The following is a 21,204-nucleotide window of genomic DNA, read 5'->3' on the forward strand; positions in this document are numbered from 1 at the left end:
AAGAGATCTTTAGGTATTAGGATTTATTTCACCAGACTCTACCGATTTGAAGACATCTAACCTATGTAATTCTTAAGGTGTTTTGTCCTATTTTAGCCTCAAATCGTACTCCAGTTACATGGATCACTATTTCAGTCATCCCATCACAACTAACCTTTTTGGTGAAAAATAAAAATTGCTGCATTTTCTGTTATTGTCTCTCTTCTCATTGAATGATGGGTCTACCTTGTCCTTTCTCTTGTATTTGTAAAATGTTTTCTTACTAATATTTATGTCCCCTACCTAGTTTAAGCTCATTTCATGCCTTGGCCTGCTTAGTTTTATCCTTACATGGTTGTGTTGTTTTTGATACTCATGATCTTCATAATTTAACCTCATTTTAACATTTTGTAGGACTCTTTTTTTGAGTTTCAGATGGTTGCTGTTCTCCTGGTTAAGCCAGTGTGGTGTCTTACCATACTTCCTGTCTTTCCTACACATTAGGATAGTTTTCTCTTGTGCCCTTAATAATGTCTCTTTAAAAAACTGCTAACTCTCAACCATTGTCCATATGAGAAGTATTAAATGTCCCAACTTCCTGAGCACATTGGAGTTCTCCTGGTGAGATTGTCATTTGAAACAAGTCTTATGTTGACAGTTCCAACCTTCCACACATTAATATTAACTATCACAATGACGTTCTCCTGAAGTTAATGTAAAAAGTAACCCCTACAACAAAAGTCACCATAGAGATCCACAAGGCATCATGCTTCTTGGTATTGATGTTCACCCTTCTATTAGGTAACAAAGCCCTAAAGCAGTAGAAGTATTATCCCACTACACAATACATTCAGTTCCAAAACCTGACTGCCTTCTTAGCCTAAGGGAAAGTGGAGCAGAGAGAAGGCCGAACTTATTAATGATTCAACGTCTACTCTTTATGAAGTAAGTGGGCAGGGATGTCACTAGCTTGTTCATAACTATTATTCCAGGCCTGGATCAACTGAACCAGCTTGATAGGCACCGCAACCCTTAGCACGATTATGACTTAGGTAAGTGATAAACAGGAAGTTGTAGCACTTCACAAATAGGACTGGCTCTTGTAAATAAAACTTCCATCATGTTAAGACACTGATAAGCACAAGCCAGAAATCTACTTAAAATCCTGTTTTATTAGGTGTTCATTGATAAAATATAAATAAGATTTTTTTTTAAACACAAAACTGAATCCATAGTTTGACAGGGGAATTTCAAGTTTTAATACCAGACATTTTAGTCTGTTCCCCAAGAAAGATGGAAGAAGATTGCTGAATATCCAGTGCAGTCCACAGAAGTAAAAGAAATGATGTCTAACCACAAGTGGCTCCTTCATTCTGGTATAACTTGTTTAAAATGCAGAAAAACACAAGTTATATTTGAGAAAAATGTAGCTGCATTAACAAACATTTTAAAACAGTCAATATGATTTCACATTTGAATGCTCAAAGCTAGCACTACTAAACTGAAGCTGCAAGACAAATTCCATTATCATCTAGACTTAAAATATAGGTCTCGTATAAAAGCTGCAGGAGACTGGTTCATACATCCCAGAAGAGATGAGGTATTTTAACTGTGCAAGACCTAAATCAGTTTAAGAACCTGTAAGATCTTTTCATCCATGAGTGCTTAGACAATTGCACTGCCATCTTAGCTGAACTTCCTGTGCATTCAGTAGTTCCATGTTTAACGAATCCAAGAAAAAGTGCACAGATTTTGTTTTTTAAAAACCTCTTTAAAAAAAAGGTAGCAAAATATAAGGTAAGTTCTCCAGTCTATTAGCATTAAAATTCTTAGTTATTCTTCAAGCAAGTCTGATGTAGGGAGGTGGTTTGGATAGTTCTTCCTCTGCATCTAAGTCTTGATCTGGAAACTGCATTGGGGAATTAAAGATTCTGTTCCCATGACCTACATGAGAGGGAGAGAGAGGGGAAAAAGAGACGTGATAATGGAATATACTGTAGCTGCTTGGGCCAAATCCTGAGTTCCTTACTTTGTTTTCAGTCACTACCAGGATTTGGCTTGTAATACATATTCAGTAGATGATACTGTATGGAGTGATCACCTTAAACCCCAATGATCTATCTAGGAGTTGGAAGGGAGGCAAAAGTTACTTACTTTGCATAGTGCAAACCAGTTCCACAGTCTGCTGCGGATCCTCAGCAGGTTGTAACCATTCCTACAGATGAGATTTATATTTTATCTTTCCATTGCTAGTCAAACATGGATGTTCTTATGCAATCTTATAATCCAGTTTAGAAATTATCCTTGAAAGTAAACTTGGAATGTGTGTGTACAATAGAACCTCAGAGTTACGAACTGACCAACCACACACCTCATTTGGAATCAGAAGTACACAATCAGGCGGCAGCCGAGACAAAAAATAGCATATACACTAAACTACTGTGTTAAACTACTACAAAAATAAAAAAGGAAAGCAGCATTTTCCTTCTGCATAGCAAAGTTTCAAAGCTGTGTTAAATCAACATTCAGTTGTAAACTTTTGAAATGACAACCATAACATTTGTTCAGTTATGAACATTTCAGAGTTACGAACAACCTCCATTCCCAAGGTGTTCATAACTGAGGTTCTGCTCTAGTTTATTTGAAAGGAGGCTAATTTTAATGTACTAGATTTAAATTTCATTATTGCCTTTTCTCCCAAAGGAGGATGTAGTTTAACATGTGGAATTAAATAGTGACATTCACCACTTGATTTACATGTCATTTTTGACATGCATATATGATAGCCTGATACTTTATCCAAATCCCTTTTCTTGATATGTCATGTAGTTTTATTTATATTCTGATAAAATAGAAAATGTGATTTTGTACAAGTTGTTTATTCAATCCACTAGAAGTCCTCCTTCCCTACACTAATTTAAAAATCAGGAAAATGGAGTCACAATATTCAGAGAGATTTTATAATACATAGCTCAGATCCTTAATGAAATCTGCTTGGTCAGTGATAGTGCTGGTTGAACGTTTACAGAGTTTGCAGTTTTTACACAAGAGGGACAGTTTTCCTGAAAATTACTTCTTTGTCCCTGACTGGCTCTACTGTAGTGCATGCACACAGACAAATAAGCTTAGAGAGGTATTTACATTTAAATCTAGTACATTAAAACACAGGAAGTGTTACTGGTATGAGTTTGAGATGACACTTTACGCAGAGCATCCAAAACAAGTGCTAGTAAAACCTTTACAGCTCCTGATGGAGTTGGTATTTGCTATAGTTTACAGGAAGTGCAGAGTTTAAAATTATGGGGTTATTTTCTCGATCAGCTGGTACTTCAATTGTATTTGTAAACCAACCTGCCCTAACCAGGCCTCAAAAGGAAGAGAGGTGATTACTAAGACACTTCAGAAACCTCTAAAATTGCTCTAAAATGCCTTTCCTCATCTAGCATTACAAGTTTGATGTCTTGTGATTTACCAGGACTAGGACAAAAGTCTTAGAGCATTAGGAAGAGGCATCCCCAGCTCAAGGTCACAAAAGCACATCTTACACTCGAAGGGTTTAAAAGAAGATATCAGACCTTCTGCCTTTCATCAGATAAGCCAGTCAGATACACAACTAAGGCATTTACCCTAATCCACAGTTTTCCCTACGTACCACATTGATGCAATAGAATTAGAAACTATGTTCAAAAAGTCAGCACTTACATACCATTCCAGTTACGTTGTCATAACATGAACAACGTGGAAGACTTCGGCAGCCCATGTAAGCAATAACTAGCACAATGAAAGCACTGCAGGTAGATGCAATTAACATTGCTACGTTGGCTCCTTTGACAAGTTTATCAAGCACAAACTTCTGTAATAGAAACAAAGGAAATGTCAGATGGCTCAACAATGCAGGCTTTAATCAAAACCTTGTTTTGGAATGTAAGTTAAGGCTAGTGACTGAAATTCTTTATCTGTAGTGTATTTACTTTTTCCATTGTAAAAATCTTGACTACTCTTTTACATGTCAACGGGGGAATACAATAGTTGGTTTTAGTATTGATATACTTTTAAATCAGTAACATCACTGATGTTGAGGGGAGACATTTCTCTTCTATATTTTTGTTTTTCTTTGTACTACCCTCTGCAGAGGCAACAATAATTTCCTATCAATTTTGTACTCTATATTCAAGTTTGAAATTAACAGGCATTTTGTTTAAAGTTCATTGTATTTAACACTTATCCCAACACAAGTGCACACCAGCATTGACTAATGTCAGCTTTGGAAATAGTTTTACTGATGCAGCAAAGGTACAGCAAAGTAAATACTGAAGGATCATCCCCTTAGATCAGTGGTCTCCAAGCTTTATACACATAGGATCACTTTTTGAATTTAAGTGCAACCCAGGATCTACCTGGCCCCTTCCCTGAGACCCCACCCTGCTCACTCCATTCCTCCCCTCTCCACCCGCCCCCCGGGTCTCCATTGCTTTCTCGCTTGTTCCAGCCTTACATCCAAGGCCTCAAAGCATTTCAGAGAGATGGGTACATTTTCTTTTTACATTTTACCCACCTTTTGCAAATATGCAAACTGAGGTGCAGAGAGGTTAAGTGACTTGCCCAGAGTCATACTGCAAGCTTTGATGGAGTTGGGACTCAAGCCCCTAGACCATAGGCGCTGACTCCATGTGTGCTCTGGGGCTGGAGCACCCACGGGGAAAAATTGGTGGGTGCTCCGCACCCTCCGGCAGCCAAGCTCCCCACCCCAGCTCACCTCCGCCTCCTCCCATGAGCGCGCCGCGTCCCCGCTTCTCCTCCCAGAGCATGCCACCGCCAAACAGCTGTTTCGCAGCGTAACAAGCTCTGGGAGGGACAGGGGAGGAGTGGGAACACCGTGTGCTCAGGGGAGGAGGCAGGAAGAGGCAGGGCAAGGATTTGGGGAAGAAGTCCAATAGGGGCAGGGAGGGGACAGAGTTGGGACGGGGTCGCGCACCCCCGGCACCAGGAGAAGTTGGCGCCTATGCCCTAGACCAGTGCTTCTCAAAGACAGTCCACTGCTTCTTCAGGGAAAGCTCCTGGCGGGCCGGGCCAGTTTGTTTACCTGCTGCGTCCACAAGTTCGGCCGATCGCAGCTCCCACTTGCCGCCGTTTGTCGCTCCAGGCCAACGGGGGCTGCAGGAAGCGGCGTGGGCCAAGGGGATGTGCTGGCCGCCCTTCCCACAGCCCCCATTGGCCTGGAGCGGCGAACCGCGGCCACTGGGAGCTGCCATCGGCCGAACCTGTGGATGCGGCAGATAAACAAACTGTCCCAGCCCGCCAGGGGCTTTCCCTGAACAAGCGGCAGCCCAACTTTGAGAAGCACTGCCCTAGACTACTCTGCAGTTTAGTGAAGATGATGAGTTATCTTGTAATTTGTTTTATAACAAGCCAATGGCTTCCCTTCCTATCCCATCCAAAGATATTCATTGTTTGAACTTGGGACAGATATTCTAATTTCTCAGTATTTCCAATCACAGTAGGCCTCAATCTTGGTTGGTGTTCCTATGTGTTTCCATAATCCAATAAAATTGTATGAATGGATTCTGTGGCCCAGAGGGTAAACAGGTTTTAGATCAAATCAAGTTAGAATGTTGAAAGTTTTGATCTTAACTGTTCCTGTTTCAATTCTCCTACACTCAATTTCATATCTAGGACTATCGGTACCAACTCTCCAGTTATATAGGCTACGTGCTGTAATAGCCACCAAGTACTCCCATCTCATGGAGAACATCTCCAAAGCATTTATGTTCTGCAAGGCAAGAACCCAGATCTTCACCATTGCATGTTCTCTCTATGGGGAAGAAGACCCCATGTTCCTAACATATTTTGACCACCGGGTTCCTTGCTATTGATGCCTCCTAGGATAGAAGTTCAGTATCCTAAGAATTTCCACATCCGAGAAAGCCAGTGGTCCATCTATTTCTGCATTCTCTCTTGGACAATAGCAAGTACCAGGAAAAGATTATACCGTGATTCTCCAGAGAATCACAGAGCTTCCTGTATTCAGCAATAATAAACTGATTTTAGAATTGTTGGTGTATGCCTAGTTTGCACATACTGAAAGGAACTACGAAGTCTGAATTGCATTCCTACAAAAGGAAGCACAATTTTGTCACAAAATACTGTCGCTTACCGTATGAATAACATGAACTGGCTCATGTGTGAACATCTCATCTTCTTCACCATAGCTTAAAGTTAAGGAAGCATAGACAACTACAATGATGGTGGCAAAACAAGAAAATATAGAAGCTACTATCATTGCATTCACCTGTATAGGAAAAAATTCAAGGCAAATATGGGGGTGGGGACAGGAAGAGTTAGTGCATTGTCTATTTTTCCTTTAAAATTAATAAGCCACTCTGAAATATATTAACAATCAGACCTGAATAATTTCAATTGTTCTGAACACCACCCATAACACTGCAGTAATTATATTCTGTTGAGGCAAGTTTGAAAGATAGACTAAAGCCATATGGAAGCCCAGGACTTTGAACCAAGATATCAGTGCATCAAGAGCTCCCCACAACACTCATTACTCTGTTTACTAGCTGTTTTTTCCCCTCCCCTCTTAAGGGATCCACAATTCAGGAATCCCTTGTCTGATTCACTTCCTTTTATAGGGAAAAAAGTCTACTTTGCCCTCCAGATCTAACTTTCCAATTTTGAGTCTTTGATAGTAAGAGGGGCAAAAATTAGGATCATAATAGAAAATAATTTGCAGCAGCTCCTAAAGCTTTATAGTGATAGATTGGTAACAAAGGACAGTAGCAAGAAGAATTATTATGAAATCATGGTCAAGTTCAACAAGTGTCTCCAAGCCACTACCACCTCTCTATTATATATGCCCTATAATCTTGACCACAGAGATGTTTGTTTGTTAAAGCAATTAGATTAAGTAAAACCCTTTTAGGTCTTTTAGCAGTTCACTCATTTACAAATAAGAACATATCCTTTTGGAGTTTGACTGGCCAGAAAGTCAAGAAGCAAGCTCTTTACACGTTCCATTTTAATTCCTATCATACTATATAGTTCAGCAAAACAGATAAAATTTGTGAAATTATTTCTCTAGTACATTCAAGAGCAATTGCTAGAAAATACAGAGCTTGAAGGGATCTAAAACCAGTTAATAAGAAAAATCACATGTTCTGGAGTAACTGATCAGCAAATGCTGCCAGAATTTTCATTTTTCTATAGAATTTAATACTGCTATGCAGAACAGAGTGAGGATCTCGCAGCAGGATTTAGAATTAAGTGCGATAAAGTGAACCACGCCACTACGAACTTAATGTTGCTTACAAAAGATGTATCTTGTCACTCCTTCACCTACCCCTTTAAAAAAAAATTCTACAAACTTACAAGAACTGGATTTTTTTTCTGGGAAGAAAATAAAGCCAGAATTCCAGGAACACCCATGACCTGCATGTTAAAAATAAACAGATGATTTTGCAACTGGAAAGAAAGCATGGTAACAAGTTATGCTACTATATTGGGTATGACAAGTTTCAGAAAGAGCCATTTTAAATTATAAGCACTCAAAGTTATTTAAGTTCATAGTTACCACACAGAACTAGGACCTTTGCACCCCACTTGATAATAAGAATGAGCCTATGAAGAGAGTAGACTTTTATGCCACAATAACTGACGTACTTCAACTTTCTTGGTTTTAACGGTGCAGATCCTGGAGTTTAAGGAATGATATTCTGTCACTTCTTTAGAAAATGAAACATTCTGCTAGTGAAAGTTAGTGTCAAATTAGCAGTTATTCCAGCCTTGCTTTATAATTTTCACAGATTTCACATTTCAGCAGTGTTGCACACTTTTCACGCTAGCGGAAATGTAACTAGCACATAATATTCCAGGGAATTAAGGGCCATTTGCATTAACTGACAGCTCTCTTTAGTACATAACCTAGTGTCTAGGAAAACTTATGACCACGTGTCGGCATATTTATAAATTATATAGTAGTTTAAATTCCATCAACCTTTATAGCATATGCTGAAGGTATTACAGAGAGACTGTAGATAGCTCTCCATTACCACAAGTTTTGATGCTCTCCCTAACTTTGCCAATGTTCAGCCAATCCACCTGAAATATCCCATGTATGCTGCTGTCATGAGAATGTATAGTGGGCTAGGGGAGAGGCATATGAATCGGGAAGGCATTTATCAAAGTAGTATTTTGCCATTTTAATACTGGTTTGTCATTGATACGTCATCTTAAGTGTCTTGGCTGAGAAACTCCAAACTTGGTTTCTTTAACTGGACTCAGTGAGGACTGGTTCCTCTGACTATTTTTGGTTAAGCCTGTTGGCTATTTGAGTTATTCAAGCTGATTTTGTAGACCTACAGCCACAGTGTCTGCAACAGACTATTCATATCTTAAAGCCTGCCACTACCTACCTACCATTGTGTCTGGAATTCCTGTTTTCTAAAGCTCATTCCATGCTGCAGCCTTGTTTGGCTTAAGTTCAGGAAATTAGGACATTTTCTGTCATTTATGTAAATATGGTAACATCAATCAAAAACGCAAATCAAGCAAATCAGGGTAATAAGTTACTTTCTAAAATCTCCAGTTTTCTGAACTTTCAGGCTTTAACAGCAAGCCAGTGCCAGCATTGGAGCCCAGATCTTCTGATTTCTAGTTACACTGTACTTCAGTGTCAATCACTGTGACCCTGACTGGGCAAACAGACGATGACTACACGCACAGACCTGCTGAAGTCACTGATGACATCAGAGAAGGCTGTACTCTGGCAATCCCAGTTTGGAGGGGCAGAGACCAAACAGTTCTACTACCATTCATAGTGTCCCAGAGACCAAGCCCAAAGCGGTACACTCTGGTAAGAGTGACAAAGATGAGAATGGGGCAGAGTATTGGCCTGGTAGTGTTGAGGTACAAGTGGCAAGCCTCTTGCTTCAGGACTTAAGCCAGTCTAACTAGTAGAGATCAGGATGAGACCTAATTTGTGGGGTGATTATCTTACCGCTAAGTTCTTACACCTTCCTTTGAATCATCCGATGTTGGCCACTGTCAGTGACAGGATTCCAGACTAGATGGACCAGTCTGATATGGTACATATTGCAACTCCTGTACCGACAACACCAAGAACAGCTTTGAAGCTGTGCAATAACCAATAACATGTGTCAAGGTACCAGTGAGTTACTAAAAAGTTGCTCACTCCAACACACATTAGTAGTTCCCTGCTCCTTTTGTGAAAGGAAAGAAACTATTACTCAGGGGGTAGGTACGAGTCCAGGATGAAAGAGGATGCTTTGGGTCAGCAGCTTCTCCAGTAAATTGGCTGGAGTACCTGGACAGTGAGGAGGAGAGATCTGGGGACAGGTAAGGAACAGGGGGAAAACTAATAAATTTTGTTCTTTTAATATTTTGTTTGTATTTTTAGGTACCATAGAACAAAAACATTCCCCTAATAAAGCTTTATTAAATTTGAACTGATGTTGTCAATGTGTGCCAGTAACAAAGAATAAAAACTTATTATAAAGGTGCAGTAAAAATAATCTAGTGGAAGTCAAGTAACTCACAATAAGGTTATATTTACCCTCAAACATTGGAAAGCATGGAAATAAAGAGCTGTGCAGCCACTATATAATGTACATTTGGGGTATACAAAGATGGCAGGAATGAAAGGACAGAGTTAAAGTTGTTTGTGGTACCCTAGTGCAGTGGTTTTCAAACTTTTTTCTGGTGACCCAGTTGAAGAAAATTGTTGATGCCTGGGACCCAACGGAGCTGGGGATGAGGGGTTTGGGGTGTGGGATGGGGCTCTGGCCTAGGGCAGGGGGTTGGGAGGAAGTCAGGGCTCTGGGCTGGGAATGAGGAGTTTGAGGTGCAGGAGGGGGCTCTGTGCTGGGGGTTGGGGCCAGGGGCGGCTCTAGAAATTACACCGCCCCAAGCAGGGCGGCGCGCTCACCGCCCTTCCCCGGTCCCGCGGCAGGGGCAGAAGTGTCTGCGGCGGGTGCGCTGGTCCTGCGGCTCCGGTGGAGCATCTGCAGGCATGCCTGCGGGAGCTCCGTCCGAGCCGCGGGACCAGCGCAGCCGCCGCAGTCATGCCTGCGGGAGCTCAAGTGGAGCTGCGGGAAGAGTGGACCCTCCGCAGTCATGCCTGCGGCAGGTCCGCTCATCCCGGGGCTCCGGTGGACCTCCCGCAGGCATGACTGCGGAAGGTCCGCTGGAGCCAAATGCCGCCCTGCCCCGACAATGCCGCCCCACGCGCCTGCTTGGCGCGCTGGGGTCTGAAGCCGGCCCTGGTTGGGGTGCAGGAGGAGGTCAGGGCTCTGGGATGGGGTGTAGGCACTGGGCTGGGGCCAGGGATGAGGGGTTTGGGATGCAGGAAGGACTCTGGGTTTGTGGGTGGCTCAGAGCTGTGGGAGGGGGTTGGGGTGTGGAAGGGAGTCTGGGGTGCAGGAAGGGGCTCCAAGTGTAGGGGGGCTCAGGGCTGGGGATTGGGGCATGGGGTTGGGGTACAGGGCACAGCGCAGTGTTGGAACAGGTAGGAACTAGCCTACCTTAGCTGGGAAGCACCGCCAACGGGACTTTTAACGGCCCAGTCGGCGGTGCTGACCAGAATCGCTGCAACCCAGTGTCTTACATTCCACGACCCAGTACTGGGTTGCAACCCACAATCTGAAAAAAAAAAAATCACTGCTCTAGTGTACTTTTTGAGGAAAGCTTTCTGGCTTCCATTCCCATCCCCCTCCACATCACCTCTCCTGCCCCCAACATTAAACCCATATTAAAAGATGTGCGTCTTTGGGTTATCTACACTTCTAGGATGAAATCCTGGCCACACTGCAGGCAATGGAAGCTTTGATAATTACTTAAATGGGGGCCATGATTTTACCCCCAGGATAGTTTATTTAAAAAGTTTTACACAAGTTGCACATTGTTATCTAGTCAGAGCAGGTTGTCAGGTTACTAGAGAACTATTCTTCAAAAGCAGTAGACAGACAGACAACCCAAGAAGGTACCACCACTGTGCACCTGATCATATTATGCTGTAGCAATGGTATGTTACTTTTGAATAATAGGAATATTTTCATATGGGAAACCTTATGAATATGAGCTGCTCAGAACACCTATAAAGCTTTGATGCAATTATTAAGCTTTAATCCCTAACATCAGTGAAGCAGGGCAGTGCTCCCCCTAATGATGAAGTTAAAACCAATTAGGGTATTGTTGTACTCTTACTACAATTCATTCTCAGTGAAAAAGTTTAGATGTGTTATGTGTCGATCTTATGAAATGAAGGGGTCCTCTGTGTCCCACCACTACACTGAAGCTCAATACAGTTATTAGCTTTATACATTTTTTTTGGTTGCAACTTTTAAAATGGCAATTCTCCACAGCCTCATTTTCTAAATCATCCCATGTCTCATGAAATAAAAGCTGAATTACAGTTTGTCTTGTTATTCTAGTCCCTCACCTCGCAATATCCCCAAATCTTTTCCCAGTACCTCTCCACTCTTGTGTCTTCAGAGCAGTGGACAAATACCAGATTCCAAGAGAGGTGCTGGAGAAGAGTCAGGAAGTTCTCCCAGAGGGAGCCAACATCTGAACTATAACCCCCCAATAGGATAAATAAACAGAAAAAGAAGATATGCAACTTTACCATTCCAGCCCAGACGGGTGCTCTGGTTTTACTCAGTGCTGATTCTGTTCTGAAGGTGCCATCCATTAATCCACTGATGACACACACTGCAGCACAGGCTATCTGCAAAAGCCCCAGCACAACCATACTTTTCTGGTTAAAGATGAAATATCTGTAGCGATCCATTACAATGAATCCACACGTGAACCTGTGTGCGCGCACACACTGTGTGATATTAGGAAGAAGCACAAGGATCCTTCAGGAAGAGAGTCAGCCTCACCGTTTTCTTTCTAAACAGAAAGAAGAAGGTGCAAGAGGATTAGCACTTCAACAAGCATCATCTGACAAATTGCTGACATACCTTGCCATTAATAGCATGAGGATCTGCTATAGTAGCACAGCGTCAAACATTCAGCTTTGCCATGTACATGGAACTTATCTTTTTATGGTTGCCAGAAGATGTGGGGGAAAATACAAGAATGAGAAAAGTGGAGGTCAAAGTAATTCACACACCACCAAAGCTTTGTTTTTAAATGCATACATTCAGGTGTTTCTGGATATAGAGAATTACCTAGGCAGGTAAATTTTACTTACAACCTCTGCTGCCAATTTTTTCCCTTTAAAATTATCATAGGCAACCAGTAGTACATGCAAGATCCAGTTTATTCTTAAGCTTTGTTTAGAAGCCAGGTTTTGTTCCCTTTCAGCAATGACTTGAGTGGTCACTTCTTGGACCAAGAATCAGGGATTATACTGCTCTAGTGTATAAAAGAAAAGAAAACTGCTAATGACTTTGCTCTAACAAGATGCAGATTGTAGCATGTTTTCATCATGTTTTAAATGTATTGTCTCCATGTTAAAAAACTGTTGCCACTGATGTTACAATACTATCCTACTGTATGATTAAGCAATACTTAATACATTTAAAATGACAGGATTCCAGCTAGTTCATTACCTCCACAAATCCAGGGTTTAATCTACTACTGTCCTGTCCTGACCTAACTACAATTAAATGACATTAAGGAAGCTAAACATTTAAAGAAGTTTAGATTCCTAGTATGAATACACACAACATTAGTGACATTTCAGCCTGCCAGCTTGCTGTAGAATAATGTTAGTTGACCTTCCTAGTCAACCCCAAAATACACACACACACACACACACCCCACACCAAAGAACAGCTTCACAGGAGTTCTCAAACTTTACAGTCCACATTTTCACAGAGGGTCGCATGAACCTCCTGTTCATAATTATGCAGACTACATCCTGTTCCTCTGACAACTACAGCAATTACTTATGTGGACATTTAACATTAAGAAAGTAAGTGCTTTAGCTATCTTAATACAATTCTGTAACTGAAAACACAGAGCTGCCTCACGTGATCAGCTGCCTCTCTACTCACAACATGCAAGTACTCTGTAGACCACAGTTCAGGAACTTCATTTCTGTAAGTCTTTGTTTTAGCTCAGTACTTCCAAACCAGGAAATAAACATGGATATTTGTCTGATCACATTCATATATGTTCACCAACTATCGTAATGAAACCTACAGTAAGGACCCTCTCCAATAGCAATCCCCTCTTAACAGTTCTACAGTGCCTACTTTAAACAAGGTTTCCAGTACAGTTTAGTTTGACCTTCAGAATCCACCACAACTAGACAACTAAATTTTGCTCATTCTGAGTGTCAGGAATATTATTGTGCTTCTGTGAGAGAAGCTGAAAATGAAACTGGTGTGTTGCTTACATCATAATTTTCAGCTCAATCAACATTACAAAGTTACAGTTTTAAATCTAAAAAGGTGTTAGTAACATAAATGAGGAATTTTTTAAACCTAAGGACATTCCTTTAAGGGAAAGTCACTGTTGAATGACACAAACTATCCTTGTCCCCAACACAGAAAGTCAGGCACACGGCTCAACATTTCCAGTGCCCACTAACCTAGGAACGGAACTGGGGAGAGACAGTGGATTCTCTCACAGTACAAAATATTATTGGACCAGACTGATTCTCCCTTCAGCACCAGTTGTGTGGGGTAAGGCATGTGATCATTTAATTTTGAAGAGGATCTTAAAATGGTGGTACTCATACCAAACTGTTGTCAAGAATATAGTGCTGGTATTTGGAGCATTTAATGTCATGTTGTTAAAAGAATAGTCAAAATTTAACTTGAGGGGAAATTTTTTTTTACATACATCTTTAAACAAAACTTTTTAGCCAATCAGTAGTGATGCTGAATTGCTTCACCTTACAGGTTTCATTCCCCCCCGTAGTTATATAAATTAAAGGTCAACAACAAAAAAGAAATTCAAAGGCTCACAATCTTTTCAACATACCCTGTTGTGCCTACGTGCTAGGAGTGTCTCTAAGGCCTGGTCTACACTGTGTGTGTGAGGGGGGGGTGTCGATGTAAGATGCGCAACTTCATCTACGCTATTCCTGTAGCTGAAGTCGACGCATCTTATTTCAACTTACCTCCTGTCCTCATGGCGCAGGATCGACAGCCGTGACTCCCCCGTCAACTCCGCTACTGCCGCTCGCCCTGGTGGAGCTCTGGAGTCAACGGGAGCACATTCGGGGGGAATCAATATATTGCAGTGGGTAGTCTGGATGTACCCTAAGAAGTGTCTGGTGGCACCTTAAAGACTAACAGATTTATTTGGGCATAAGCTTTCATGGGTAAAAAACCACACTTCTTCAGATGCAACAGAAGTGAGGTTTTTTTTACCCACAAAAGCTTATGCCCAAATAAATCTGTTAGTCTTTAAGATGCCACCAGACTCTGTTGTTTTTGTGGAAACAGACTAACACAGCTACCCCCTGATACTCTAATAAGGGTGATTTTTAAGGCCCTGGTATGCCTAGACAACTAATTAAATTAGCTGTCCACTATGTTTTCTGGCTCTTGTATAGAAAAGCTTTACTTCCAGAAGAGATGACAGGTTTCAGAGTGGTAGCCCTGTAAGTCTGTATCAGCAAAAAGAATGAGGAGTCTGAAAGAGTCACATCCACACAAACAAAATGTTTGTCTGGAGTTTAACTCAGACTAAGGCAGCCGATCCAACATATGCTATACCTTACTATACTGAAAGTCTGTTACTCTCACAGAAGTCTTATTAAAGCCTCGTCCTAAGGAACGGCTTCAAGGAAAGAGAACCCAGGAGGGCTGGAAAGGTGACTCATGTTCTTCGTACTGTAGCGGAGCTTGCTCTTGTAAAGACACTCTCGTGTCACTTCAACGTTAAGGAGGAGAAGAGCAGCAGCCGGCTGAGCACACAGAGATGCAATATCGTTAAGCCCATGCTGGATTTGGGGCGGGGGGGGGTGTACTTTTGGAACTAGCACCGTGCCAGGCAAGAAAGAAAAACCGGCACCGCTGTTCATCAGAGGCTCTAACAATGCGCTGGAGGACGGGGCCCCGCGCCTCGGAACGGCAATGAATCACTTTGCCCTGTTCTGCACGCAAGCCCGCCCCGAGCCCTGCGCCAGGCTTGGCAGCGCAGTCTTCGCTCAAGCAAAGGACTTGGCATCGGACTCACCCCCCACGCCCCGTTCGCCCGGCCCGGGGAAGCGGAGGGGCCGACAGCCCCAGACAGCAAACGCCCGTCGGGGCCCAGGTAAGCTGCGGGAGGGAAGAGAAGCGCGCACGGAGCCACCCGAGCCCGGCGGGGAGCGGCCCCAAGCCGGCCCGGAACAAGGGCAGGTGGGAGCGAGCCCGAGCCCGGCAGGCTCGTGGGCCCCCAGCCCGCCCGGCCCCGAGCCCCCCAGCCCGCCGCCGGCCGGGGGAACGAACTCACCTGCGCAGGCAGCAGCGCCCCAGCCGCCTCCTCCGCACAGCGGGAAGCCCCGGGCGGGCGGGCGCACCTGGGCAGGTGAGTCACCGCGGCTGCTCCGGGCGGGGGCGGGGGTGGGGGGGGGCCGCCCTCGCCTCCGGCTTTAACCCCTGCAGTGCCGCCGCCAGCAGCCGCGGGCCGGTTTGCAAAGCCGCCCGCCCGCTCCTGCCGCAGGTCGGAGCCTGGAGTCAGCCCCGCCCTGCTCGGTGCTCCCCAGGCAAGGGCTTGCTAACTGCTGGCTGACTAGCGCGGCGCTGCAAAGCCTGGTGGCCAGGCACTCTGGAGAGCAGCACTGTTCATTTAACCAGCTCCAGCAGGCCAGGCTGCCGATCCAGGGCCTGGGCCCTTGGAGGTGAGCCGCTCACTCCTTGAATACTGGGCGCAGTTCTGGGCTCCCCATCTCAAAAGCAACATATTGGAATTGGAAAAGGTACAGAGAAGGGCAACAAGAATGATGAGAGATGTGGAACAGCTTCTGTCTGAGGAGAGGTTAAAAACACTGGGACTTTCCAGCTTGGAAAAGAGACAACTGCGGTCAAATGATAAGAGGTCAATAAATTCATGCATGATGTGGAAAAAGTGAATAAGGAAGTGTTATTTACTGCTTCAGCTAACACAAGAACTAGGGGTCACCCAATTAAATTAATAGGCAGCAGGCTTAAAACAAACAAAAGGAAGTAAGCCAGGGGGGTTGTTGGGAAGGTCAATTCCTATTACATCAGACCATTAAGCACTGGAATAGGTTACCTAAGGAGGTGGTGGAATCTCTTTCCTTAGAGGTTTTTAAGGTCAGACTTGACAAAGCCCTGGCTGGGATGATTTAGTTGGGGATTGGTCCTGCTTTGAGCAGGGGGTTGGACTAGATGACCTCCTGAGGTCCTTTCCAACCCTGAGATTCTATGATCTATGAAGTACTTCTTCACACAATGCATAGTCAAACTGTGAATGTTGTAAAGACCAAAACTATATCAGGGTTTGAAAAGAGCTAGATAAGTTCCTGGAGGATAGGTCCATCAACAGTTATTAGCCAAGATGGTCAGGGATGCAACCCCATATTCAGTGTCCCTAGCCTCTGACTGCCAGAAGCTGGAAGTGGACCACAGGGGCTGGATGGATCACTCCATGATTGCCTGTACTGTTCATTTGCTCTGAAGCACCTGGTATTGGCCACTGTTGGAAGACAGGATATTGGGTGAGAGGGACCATTGGTCTGATGTACTATGGCCATTTTTATGACATTCTAATGGCACTGCAATGGGCTCCTCACAAGCAAGCTAGGGAGATTGTGGCATGCACTGGGCTGGTGAATTGCTCTAGGCCGTGCATGCAGAATGTTCATGTAGATTTGCTTTTGACAGCTTGTCACACACCCCTCACACCTGTCAGTTGAGCCAAGAGAGTCCCAGGCTAATAAGGGAAGCCTGGAGAAGGCACTCTTGGAGACAGGTAGGGCAGGTAAAGTGTGGTCCCCGCTTCTCGGGCAGCCTTACAGAAACTCCTGGGGCAGAAGCTAAAAGCAGCCATGCCCCACCCCTGGCAGACTGCTTCATCTCTTAGCTCCAGCACTGGGCGCACAGCTGATGTCCAAGCAGGCAAACAGCAAATATATTCAGATTGTTTAGTGGTGCTAGGTCTGGTTATTGTGCAAGAAAAGCTCTGCCTGCCTGGAGGAGCATGTGGCCAAGTGCTTTCACAAGAGCTCAGTGGGAAGGTTAGAGCCTTGCTCTGCACTGCAGTCCTGTCCATGCAGCCCCAGCACCTGGTGGGGCAGGAACCATGGCCAACTGCTGTTCTCTCCACCTTGAAGAACACACAGTTCTAGGCATGGTGGCTTTGTAATATGCACACAACCCTCCCCTGTGCATAGGGGGAGATCACCATTCTTGTACATTTGGGACCCATGTCCATTTTGTGCCAGCAGCACTAATCAGGTATTTCTTTCAAGGGGGCAAATTCCAGTCCTTCCCCCCACCCCATTCCAGTCCTCCCCCCATGTCCCATCCCTTCCTCCTACAGGGATTCTAGGTCTCCTCCACCCAGCTGGAATCTCCTCTTACTCCCCACCCAGCAAATAAGCCAGTGCCATCAGGAGTCAAGTTCTTGGCAGACTCCCCTGCTCACCACCATCCAAGAAAAGCCTCCCCCTGTGCCAGAGAGGTGCAGCCAGGCCAAATTTGAGTGGCATGGTGTTGCAACCTGGTACACAGGGTCATGCTCACTGATGTGCTGGCCACTCTTCCATTTGTATGGAGGGGCAGCCGGGCTAAATTTCAGTAGCACTGTGACCACACCAGACAGCTGTGGCAGCAACCGTATTGATTCAATATGGGACCACTGCTTGTAAGCAGTCAGGCCACAGGCACCTCGGCTCTGCAACCCGTGGAACTTCGAGCAACTGCAAAAACATTGGAGGGGGGTTGCTGCTGCCATCAATCCCTTTCCCCCCCACCACCAAAATAAGCACCACTGCTTTCTATCCAGGTTTCCAGAATGAAAAACTAGGGCGAAATATTACCTTAAAAGATGTCAGCCTGGGGCTTTCACAATTCCATCCTCTCCTGTTTCTCTTACTTCTCTTGAACTTCTTTTTCAGTAGGATCTCTTCTCTCCACCCCGCAGATCTCTTATAGAACTCCATGTTGGGGTCACTCCTCTCCTCCCTCTACAGCTCCAGGTGACATGATCTGCTCTCACAGCCTCCAGTGCTATTTCTATGCCTGTCTCCCTCCAGTCAACCCAACTTTGCTTGGCCTCTCTAACATCTCCTGGACATATCAACTTAAAATTAACATACCCAAACTGAATTCCTTGTATTCCCTCCCACTCGCTCCCCATGCAACCTATTGGTTACTGTTGACACCACCACCCTCTTCCTTGTCACTCAGCCCCATAACCTTGGTGTCAACACCACCTTCTCTAGACCCACACATCCAGGCCAAGTCCAAATTTCTCCCAGCACAATATCTTCAAACATAGGTGCCGACTCCGTGGGTGCTCCAAGGCTGGAGCACCCACGGGGAAAAATTGGTGGGTGCTCCCCTCTACCTCCTCCCCTGAGCGTGCCTTGTCCCTGCTTCTCCACCTATCTCCCAGTGCTTATTGCCACAAAACAGCTGTTTCACGGCTTAACAAGCTCCAGGAGGGTGGGGGGAGGAGTGGGAACGCAGCACACTCAGGGGAGGAAGCAGAGAAGAGGTGGGGCAGGGGCAGGGATTTGGGGAAGGGGTTGGAATGGGGAAGGGAGGGGGCAAGGGTGGAGTCAGGGGAAGAAGGGGGTCGAGCACCCACTGGCGCCAGAAGTCAGCACCTATGCCTTTACAACCTAGACTTTTCCATGACTAGTTAAAACTCCCATACATCTCTTCAATTCCCCTTGACTAGTACAACCTCTTCCTCCCTGACCTTCTGGGGCTGCAAGGAGTCTCTTCCTCCCCCATAATTCTGACCATGTCATCCTTCTAAGTTTCACCACTGCTTCATCTTCTCCACTGTAACCTCCACAGGTTTATTTTTAAAAGGATCTTAACCATGTAGTGCCTCCCTCCTTTTAGCAATTTTTCTGATTTATGTCATTCTCTAACCTCCTCCACTTTGCAAACAAAGGCAGTTTCCATGACCTGTTTGTCCACTTTTCCCATGACCTCCAGTTGTGGGTTTTTTTCCAGATTCCCCAACTAGACTCTAAAGCCATTATAATCAAGATTTCAGTGCCCAGTACCATGGCAGTACAGCAGCAGTTTTAAGCCTCAATAGAGCACCATCTAAACACTATTGATTTAGAAAGATTTAATTAAATCAGTGCAATCCTGTTGTGAGAGCACTCTTAAAAATCTGTACCAGAATGGCTAATACTGATTTAGCTTAATTCTTGAGTGGCATGGGGCACAGATGCTCATTTAAGTTTTCTAATTTCTAAAGGCTACACCACCACACTAGCTGAGGAGTGTGCCAAATTTTAAAATAGGAACCGTGATTTTAAAAATGTGGGTTGGTTTTTTTTTTGTTTTTTGTTTTTAAAGGCACCCCCCTCCCTTTTTTTTTTAAACACATGCAGGAGGTTTGGGATTAATACTCATACAAAACTGTAACCTACACATCCTCCACTGTAATTGTGTATGAAAAGGACTATTAAGCCAGTCCTTTTCTAAGTCCTCTCACTAACACCATCTTCCAAGTTACTTCATGATTTGGGTATTGGACACATGTGGTAGCAGCCCATTTTTTCAGTGTTATGATTATGGAAGTTCAACAGGAAGTGCAGAAGCCACACAGCAGAAAAGGGGCAAAGGTACAAGTAGTCTTCCTTTATACACGTGCCCAGTGGACAGCATATCCACCCAAGGACCAGGGCAAATTTAAGAAAGTGGAGATCTCACAAGGCTGAGATAGGACAATAGCCTTGCTCCTTTCCACACCATGAATCTGGTTGGATCCCAGTCAGAAGGGACTATGGTGATCATCTAATCTAGCTTGTATAACACAGGCCATAGAATTTCCACAAAATAATTCCTAGAGCGTATCTTTTAGAAAAGCATCCAATCAGAGAATGAGCATCAGCATGAATGAGTGGGGTGTGCACGGGGAGCAAGGACTGATGCACATTTCAATAGGGTATTGCACGTATTTATAGCATTCTGCCTACATTAGGCAGGAAGCTTTTGTAGTTCTCCCTCTCTTCCCCCATGCACACAACACTGACTGTAGCAGTAAGAGTTAGAATAGAGTCCCAGCTACAACCAAATAGCTTTTAAAATGTTTTTAGGAGTATTTTGGGTTAACAAAAATCTGCTGTATTCTTCCAACGCACAAGACACACTTCATGTTACTTTTACATGAAACCTAATTCTATGGGGGAAATGACTAGTATAAGAAATGTTTTCTTGTTAGTTCACTATTTTGTAGTAGTATAACATAGCCCAAAAGACCGCTGAAACTGGGCCAAATTCAACCTACGTGCCACCAACATGCATATGGTTGCAGGGATCAGAGCTGCATCAGAGTAACAGAAAACACACAACACAGGGCAGAGTGGTGGCGGTCCAAGATTTTATATTAAAAAACAAAAGAACAGAGATTGTTCTATTTGAATATTTTAATACCTGCATTGTCTTCATCACACAATTAAACAGTCTGTAAGATTCATTGATCACAAGTGTTTGTCAATATTTTCCCCCAGAAACATCTTTCCTACATCTGGGCACATGCACCCAAACACACTGTATAAAAAAAACCTCATTCATAACATGAGAGGAAGGGCAGGCATCATTCATGTAAACATCTTTCTTTAGACTTATCCATTGTTTTAAAAGTCATAAATAAATCTAATGATGTTTAATAAGGCTCACAGTTCTAGTACAAATGTCATAAAACACCTATCAAGTCCTGTATACAAGCTAATTATTGTGGGATTAACTTCTCAATTCACATGTAAGATTACCCCCAGACTGTGGATTCTTTAGAATACATCAGAATGTAGAGACTGAACAACTATGGCCTAAAAAGTGTAAAAATAGCAGAAACTGTCAGAGCTGGCAGTTTAGATAAAATGGAATTGTTTCCAGCCTCAGTTTTAGTTAACTCAGTACAGTAGTTATTTTGAAATAAAATTAATTACAGTTGAAAAAAGTTTCATAAGAGAAGACAGAGACTGAAGCTTTTATTATATAATACATATAACTGAGGGACAATTTAAATGTTTGTCTTAAAGATGTGACTGGCCATGGTATTGAAATTATTATGACAGTTATATGCAACACTACATAC

The 21,204-nt window shown here is 43.7% G+C and overlaps 1 protein-coding gene across 3 annotated transcripts; it reads right to left on the reverse strand.

The window, feature by feature from the left end:
- Positions 1-1,160: 1,160 nt before the first annotated feature.
- On the reverse strand, positions 1,161-15,501 carry LOC123371534. Of its 3 annotated transcripts, XM_045019257.1 has the most exons (8): positions 15,406-15,473; positions 14,084-14,161; positions 11,630-11,898; positions 7,357-7,416; positions 6,134-6,268; positions 3,686-3,832; positions 2,134-2,194; positions 1,161-1,923 (listed from the first exon to the last, which is right to left on the reverse strand). In XM_045019257.1, exons 3-8 carry the CDS (start codon positions 11,792-11,794, stop codon positions 1,820-1,822), a joined length of 672 nt encoding a protein of 223 aa, XP_044875192.1. In that variant the 5' UTR covers positions 11,795-11,898; positions 14,084-14,161; positions 15,406-15,473; the 3' UTR covers positions 1,161-1,819. The 3 variants fall into 3 exon arrangements, with proteins under 3 accessions (XP_044875192.1, XP_044875193.1, XP_044875194.1); XM_045019258.1 differs by lacking the exon at positions 14,084-14,161 and having other exon boundaries at positions 15,406-15,501; XM_045019259.1 differs by lacking the exon at positions 14,084-14,161 and having other exon boundaries at positions 11,630-11,895; positions 15,405-15,485.
- Between the last annotated feature and the right edge of the window lie 5,703 nt (positions 15,502-21,204).

Source organism: Mauremys mutica, chromosome 5 (genome assembly GCF_020497125.1).
Source record: "Mauremys mutica isolate MM-2020 ecotype Southern chromosome 5, ASM2049712v1, whole genome shotgun sequence".
NCBI classification, from domain to species: domain Eukaryota; kingdom Metazoa; phylum Chordata; order Testudines; family Geoemydidae; genus Mauremys; species Mauremys mutica.